Source organism: Lampris incognitus, chromosome 14 (genome assembly GCF_029633865.1).
Source record: "Lampris incognitus isolate fLamInc1 chromosome 14, fLamInc1.hap2, whole genome shotgun sequence".
Classification (NCBI taxonomy): Eukaryota; Metazoa; Chordata; class Actinopteri; order Lampriformes; family Lampridae; genus Lampris; species Lampris incognitus.
The window spans coordinates 43,347,430-43,355,456 of NC_079224.1; the positions used below are offsets into that span (position 1 = coordinate 43,347,430).

Consider the following 8,027-nt stretch of genomic DNA (forward strand, 5'->3'; position numbering starts at 1 on the left):
AGTCTGTGGTAAACTGCTCAAAATCTAGCTCTTTCTTGAAAACAATCAATAGCTGCATAGGCGCTATACGGAAATATACTATATAAATAAGCTAATATCAAAATTAATGCTAATTTCTGATCAACATTTCTGCCTAAAAGTGTCACTAGTCCTAACAAATTAATAAACTACCAAAAATCAACCCTGGATGTCATCATGCCAGGTAGCACTGCGCTCAGAGAATAGTCTCTTGGGGGGGTGGGGGGGGGTTAAAAAAATGCAATGAAATGTTTCCTTTGAATAAGTACTGATAACACTGCCAGCAGAGATCCCACCCACCCCAACCATGGACTGTTCTCCCCCCTGCGCTCTGGGAGGCGCTACAGGAGCCTCAGAGGCCGCACGAGCAGGCTCAAAAACAGCCTCTTTCCACAAGCTGTTGCCCACCTGAACCTGGCTACCCGCTGAATGTCTGTAGATATTTTTAAATATTTTGTACTCAAGCTGTTTTTAACTCATCTTAGCTTTTAGTCTTCATGTGTGTATATCTTATACTGTCTGTGTCTGTCTTGCACTGTTTGGTGAAGCCACAGCCCTCATTTCATTTTTAACATGTGCCTGCACATTGTTTTTAATGACAGTACATTGAATTGAATTGAACTGATTTTAATTGAACTGAATTTAATTGAACTGAATTAATTGAAATGAACTGAATTTAATCGAACTGAATTGAATTGAATTTAATTGAACGGAGTTGAACTGAATTTAATTGAACTGAATTTAATTAATTGAACTGAACTGAATTTAATTAACTGAATTGAACTGAATTGAACTGAATTGAATTATAATTGAAGACCAACTTTTCCTGGAATAAAGTTACTACTTCTTTAGTAAAAGAGGATTATTTTTTCATATTCTTTAATGGACTTGAACAAACTGTAGCGGACTTCAACAGAGCGGCGGGCAGGGAATTCTGGGTATTCTTCCGCCGCGGGGTTTCAACGCTGGAAGGACGGCGGCTTTCGAGCGCGCGGCGGACTGCTCGGGAGCCGATCGCGCGACACTTCCGGGCAACGGCACCACGTGACTCGGATCCACAAACAATATGGCCGCGCCCTGTGCGGCAGGGCTCTCAGCAAGAGCAGGTACCTAGACACCGTCCCCTCCCTTATCGCGTCGATGCCTTTAGCGGCTCTTCGGGTAAATAACGTCGCCGTGAATGAAACGCGGACGGAGCGGAGGTCGTCGAAATTAGCGGGACTGCGACAAAACACCGGGAACGATTTAACGGCGGCCGGTGTTAGCTGATGGCCGTTAGCGTGTGTGGCTGCAGATTTCTAACCACGGAGCAGATCACGGATGATTTTACCCGACGTCCCGTCCGCGTCTCCTGGTTTTTATGTCGATTAGTGACGAGCTAGTTATCGTTGGGCTCGAACAGTCGCTCAAACGGCCGGCTTTGGCAAACGCGTCGGTGTGCTCTGTGGTTTGAGTGGCACGACCCCTCGACGTTGTCCTACGTCACAGTTCAGCCCCCAGAGGGCTTTACGAGCGTGACACGTCATCCGGCGGATGTGAAGGACATTTGTACGACACCCTGCAGTGTTTCTCAACCGGGGGTCCGCGGACCCCTAGTGGTCCGTGGTGTAATTGCAAGGGGTCCGTGAAAATAAAATATCTTTAAAAGAAAGATCCTATGACATTTATAGAAATAGGATTATTTTACTCAAATGTGACTGAGACCTTTATCTAACTAAACTATAAAGGGTAACAGGACTTTTTTCTCTAATTACATCTGTTTCACAAGTGTAGTTTATTGTATTTTAATAAGAGATCTCGCTCCCGTTTGCATTGTTAAAAGTTACTGCATAAGAATTCTGTTTTGTTAACTATATCTAAGTTACAACTGAAAGCTCTTATTTTTGCCCCAAAGAGTGAATAGATGCTATAATGCAATTTAAAATGCAGTTTCTACTGTTTCTATCAAATTGCAACCCCCCTCCCCCAAGATCAGGTGGAGGGGTCCTCAGGGTAGCTGGCTGACATGGCTGACATCAAAAATACGCAGGGGGTCCAGGACCCCAAAAAGGTTGAGAACCACTGCTGTAGAACCTGATAATGTAATAAATCCCCGATAATGTAATAACCCTGATAATGTAATGAAAAAAATGCACTTGAGGCCATTGAAAATGCAACAAAACCTGATAATGTAATAACTTCCTGATAATGTAATAAAGTGCATTTCCCGATAATGTAATAAACCTTTTACCGATAATGTAATAAAGTATTGCATTAACAGGAGGTTATTACATGATCAGGTCAGCCTTCATTTTGCAGGTCCTGATAATGTAATAATTCCCCAATATTGTAATAATTTAACAGCAGACCACCTATTAATGGGTTCAAGTGGCGATACTGTGTTGGCAACTCTAGCTCCAGAGCTCTAGCGCCACCAACAGGTCAAAGTTGGACATGCATGAATGTTTATTAACTTTTGACCTGTTTGTCCGTTTTTCACAACCACTGTATCACTGGACATTATTGGGAAATGCACTTTATTAGATTATCAGGAAGTTATTACATTATCAGGTTTTATTGCATTTTCAATGGACTCAGGGGCAGATTTTTATGACATTATCGGGGTTATTACATTATTGGGAATTTATTACATTATCAGGTTCTACACACCCGTTACCCCTCGACTCTATTCAGACGAAGAAAAACTCCACAGAGAAATAACACCTAGCAGGAAAAGACTCTGTCCTCTTCCAGGTCAGTTAGTCGTGAAATAGGTGCCGAGTGGACAGAACAGACAAGCAATAACAGATTTACAACCAGTCAATGAGACACAAAATGAGTACACAAAGTTATAGGGCAAAGAATGAAGGATTGTTGTATCTGTTTTTCTCATTCATACTAGAGCTGGGTGTAGATGTGTTGTGGGATTGTGGTTCTGTTAATATGGGGCTATAACCTAAATGTTGTCATTTCCTGGTCTTTAAGGCTGCATTACAGTAAAGGGAGACAATTTTCTGAACTTATTTGACTGTTTTAGTGAAATGAGCAATGAATCATGTTCACATTACTAATGATCATTTATCAACATTTTCTTGTGTGTGTATGTGTGTGTGTGTGTGTGTGTGTGTGTGTGTGAATATCTTATGAAAGCACCGACAGTCACCTTTAAGATTTCATCATATTATCAGTATTGAGGTATTCAGTAAAAAATATCATCATACTTAGTTTTTGTCCATGTCAGCCAGCTCTGATTCACACATAGAGTTGCCTCTGATTTTCTCCAGGGTTGAGAGGTGCGCTGCAGAGAGTTTGTGGTTCGGGGATCTTTGGCTCTGCTCCAGCTCTTCTCTGCCAGCAACACCGACGGTTCTTCTGGAAGAAGTGGAAGAGCTCTCATTCTCACAACGTCGTTCGTCCGGCTACCGTTAGGCCAGCATACGCTGTGCCAAAGGTACAGACACGTGTCACTGTACAGAGAAATAGTTGAAATAAAGAAGCCTTTCTAATCAATAATTTCATTACGCCTTAGGGTCGTTAGATCTCTATTCTGTTTTTCAACAGACTTGATTTATACTTGGGTGGCAAAATGACCCGATTTTTCCTTACCTATTTCTGTAGCACATTTTACGACCAGGCTATGTCGGCACTGGAGTTGTCCCTGAATGGCCGGACTACATAGAAATCAAAGACCAGGAGCAAACTGAGGGTCTGGCAAAAGCCTGTCGTCTAGCCAGACATATATTACTAATGGCTGGACGTAGGCTGAAGGTAAGCACCCATCTTGCTCCATTTCTTTTGTGTATGCATATGTATGTATGTAAATCATCAAGTTCAATAGCGTGACTAATCTGACATGTGACTTCCAGGTCGGCATGAGAACAGATGAGGTAGATTTTATTGTACACCAAGAGACGATCAAACACAACGCCTACCCCTCACCCCTTCAATATGGAGGCTTCCCCAAGTCGGTCTGCACGTCGGTCAACAACGTGATCTGTCACGGCATACCTGACAGGTAAGAGGACGGGAAACTTATTCACAGTATTTGGACAACACACCAAGAGGTACACATTTACTACGTTTTCGTCTTTTGATGTAGACTACATGGAGTAGAACAAATCAGAATTTGTTGTATGTCTGATTTTGGAAAATAGTTTTAAACAATGGGAACACCGGGCTCTGAATGATCCCGTTACTTTTTAATGCATCGCTTAGGCCATGAAAAGTCAGAAACTGTCGAATCAGCCTAGTAAGTTTGCACTTAAATTGAATTGTAGGGGCATCCGGGTGGCATAGCGGTCTATTCCGTTGCGTACCAACATGGGGATCGCTGGTTCGAATCCCCGTGTTACCTCCGGCTTGATCGGGCGTCCCTAGAGACACAATTGGCCGTGTCTGCGAGGGGGGAATAGCATGATCCTCCTACATGCTACACCCCCCCGGCGAAATTCCTCACTGTCAGGTGAAAACAAGCGGCTGGGGACTCCACATGTATTGGAGGAGGCATGTAGTAGTCTGCAGCCCTCCCCGGATTGGCAGACTGTAACAGTGGGGTAATTGGCTGGATACAATTGGGGAGAAAAGGGGGGAAACCCCCCCAAAAAATAATAAATTGAAGTGTATTGGTATAATCTTATTTATGCAACATCTTCTTATATACGTCATGTGGCGAGTCCTATATGATTGAACTCAATCTCTGTTAGCAACATTCATGTTTCAACATGCTTTTGCTTTTGCTTTGCAGCCGGCAACTTCAGGATGGGGATATTATCAACATTGATGTGACTGTAAGCTGAAACACCCAAACTTGTTTTTAACAGACCTGAGCATGCACACACACACACACACACTCACACACACACACAAAATACAACGTGTTTATTGGTGAATCCTCTGTCAGAGCAGAGTTGTTAATATTACTAGCCTAACTAGTGTCTATCAACAACAGGTTTATTTGGAGGGATACCACGGTGACACCTCAGAAACCTTCCTAATCGGTCAGGTGGATGAGACCGGCCAGCGACTGGTGGAGACGGCCCGGCGTTGTAGGGATGAGGCCATCGCTGCCTGCAAGCCTGGCGTACCGCTCTGTGTCATCGGAAACACTATAAGGTACAGTCAAATCCACACTGAGCACAGAAAATACCGAACGATGATCGTCTGAACTTGGTGTCGCTGAGTGTTTTTTTTTTTTTTTTTGTTCTCACTTCTAGCGAGATAGCCCACGCCAGTGGCTTCCAAGTTTGTCCGTACTTCATTGGACACGGAATAGGCTCCTACTTCCACGGCCACCCTGAGATCTGGCATCATGGTATGTTGGCGTCTTGTGTTTAGATTATGTGGCATTGACTGCAGTTTACATCCCTGTTAGATTGGATGTAGAATCCAACCTACTCTGGATCCCAAAACAAAGTATTAGAAGCTGCTCAACCTATACTCAGACATATTCTTTTATTTACATATTCGTTTGAATATCGACCACAGTGTGTAAAGGTCGTATGTTTCGTTTTTAGCGAATGACAACGCCATGACTATGGATGAAGGGATGGCCTTTACAATAGGTGAGTTATGTACATTTAACATTTTTCCTTACTGACATGACATGTGATGAATGAGTGGGTATGAATGAGTATTTTGCTGTGTTCGCAGAGCCCATACTGATGGAGGGATCCCCGGAGTTCAGAATCCTAAAGGACAAGTGGACAGCGGTGTCTGCAGATGACAAAAGGTATGAGGTGAACAAAAAATAATAGATGGATAAAATACAAAAATCAAAGACTGCCCATAGATATAATTTTACATTTGCAGCATATTTGCCTCTAAACGCAGCAGGTCAGCCAAGGGCCCTGGTTAAAAGTCCAGCTCCAAAAGTGCCAGCGTCTATCTTACAGTCAAATGTGGATGACTGTTTTGTGCTTGGTTGTGTGTTCAGGTCGGCCCAGTTTGAACACACAGTGGTCATCACCTCTGACGGAGTGGATGTCCTCACCGAACTACCAGAGGAAAGCAGCCTGTGACCCAGAAGAATCTATCTGCTGCCACATATCCGGACTCTATTTATATCAATGGGGCTTTTATATCGCCTACTCTGATCACAAATGACTGTTAAGAGACCCTTTAACCGTATCTGGCCCAGACACGTCATACTGTAAAAGGTCACTGGCAGAAATTAAAGCTATACTTGACTTTTATGTTAAAAATGTGGATACATATGTGTTTCGTTGTCTTGTACACAACTGTTTACATCCAATGACTGTGATATGCAAGGTTTCACTGTCTGGTGAGGCACTCATATTTCAGCGTGGGATTTGGCGAGATCACCAATTGCTGACCGATCAGGCCGCACTGTAGAAGCAAATTGTGTGCCATGTGTATGTTTCTACATTTCTGGACTTTCCCACTGTGCAGACAGTTCCATGAAACCCAATTTTTGTTTTAGTTAAGACTGATATTTCTCTTGTTCCCACTGTTTTTCTTCAGTGTATGAACTGATCCATTTCCATCTTTAAGTCAGGTCAGCCTTCTTAATGATCCCCGACAGCTTGATTCTGTCTGTCCATTGTCGTGCAAGCTATGTCGTTTCGTTTGTGATGGTGTAAACATCTCTGCTACAATCTGCCATGCTGCAGATCTCTGGGTTTGCCTCTGCACGTGGCTTTTAATCAGGAAATAAGGTAACACTTTCTATGAGGCGTTCATCTATAATGCCCTATAAGCATCTATAACGCCCTGTAAGTGTAGCTATAAGTCATTGTACGATTCATTATAACCATGTATACGCCCTCACAACATCTCGTAACTTGCCTCACCGACATTAAATCCTGGATGTCCAAAAATGTTCTTAAATTTAACGGTGACAAGTCTGAGGTCATTCTGTTCGGTCCCGAAAAGTCCATCAGTCCGTTTGCTACTAATCTTGGTGGTCTGTCAGGTGGTCTTAAACAGGCTGCTAGGGATCTTGGGGTAATATTTGATGCTAACCTCAGTTTTGACAATCAAATTAAACATGTTGTTCAGTCATGCTTTTTTCCAACTCAAGCTAATCTCCAACATTAGGTCAATTTTTATCAATTGCTGCTGCTCGGCTCATTACAGGGACAAGGAGGCATGACCATATCACTCCTGTGCTTGCCTCCCTACACTGGCTCCCTTTTATATTTTAATTGATTTTAAAATGTTACTGCTCACTTTTAAGGCTTTAAACGGTATTGCTCCTTTATACATTTGTGATTTATTGACTCGGTCTGTCCCCCCCTCGACCATTAAGGTCTGCAGATGGAGCCCTGCTAGTTATTCCCAGGTCTGGGTTGGTTACAAAGGGTGATCGGGCTTTTGCTGTTAGAGCCCCCACACCACAGAACTCTCTTCCTGCTGAGCTAAGACGAACTAAGTCTTTAGCCTCTTTTAAATCTCGTCTTAAAACTTTTCTTTTCATGAAAGCTTTTACAGATGTTTGATATTTGTTTTTATTTTTACTGTTTTTACTTTTACTCTTATTTGATCTTACTCTTATTCCTGCCCTGTCTGGTTTTATCTGTATTTTGTTGTTGTGTGTGTGAAGCACTTTGTAACATTATTTTAGAAAGGTGCTATATAAATAAAATTATTATTATTATAACCACCTTTATGATACATCATGTCAATTTAAAACGGATGTATGCATTATAAATGTCCTCATTAGCCTCTTTATCTGTCAAATGTCATAATGCATCATAGCCAACCTGTTTTGCTGAAGTTTTGCAGCCATGCATAATGAGACTTCAGTGCTATTTCACAGTCTTCAGCCATCGCCGTTAGTCACTGTAATACACATTATAGGGAAGTATGGGGGTTATGGATGCAATAGATGCTTATAGGGCGTTATAGATGCAAGCTTCATCATTTGAGGGCGGGAAGTTCTTCAATGGAAACAATTCCTGGAGAGCGTTTGTCACACACGTCCTAAATATTATCTTCCCTAGGAACATGTCATTCTCTACATTTGCAGGCCTAATTAGTAGAAGCCTGGCGAAGTGGAGTGTTTTGCAAAA

General features: G+C 42.4%; 1 protein-coding gene across 1 annotated transcript; it reads left to right on the forward strand.

Moving 5' to 3' along the window:
* The first annotated feature begins 305 nt into the window (after nt 1-305).
* metap1d (methionyl aminopeptidase type 1D (mitochondrial)) lies at nt 306-6,197 on the forward strand. Its single transcript, XM_056293390.1, has 11 exons — nt 306-449; nt 922-1,124; nt 3,282-3,448; nt 3,616-3,765; nt 3,864-4,012; nt 4,742-4,784; nt 4,946-5,109; nt 5,211-5,308; nt 5,511-5,558; nt 5,647-5,725; nt 5,930-6,197. The coding sequence occupies exons 2-11, from the start codon at nt 1,085-1,087 to the stop codon at nt 6,012-6,014; spliced, it is 1,023 nt and encodes a 340-aa protein (XP_056149365.1). The 5' UTR covers nt 306-449; nt 922-1,084; the 3' UTR covers nt 6,015-6,197.
* Nucleotides 6,198-8,027: the final 1,830 nt, after the last annotated feature.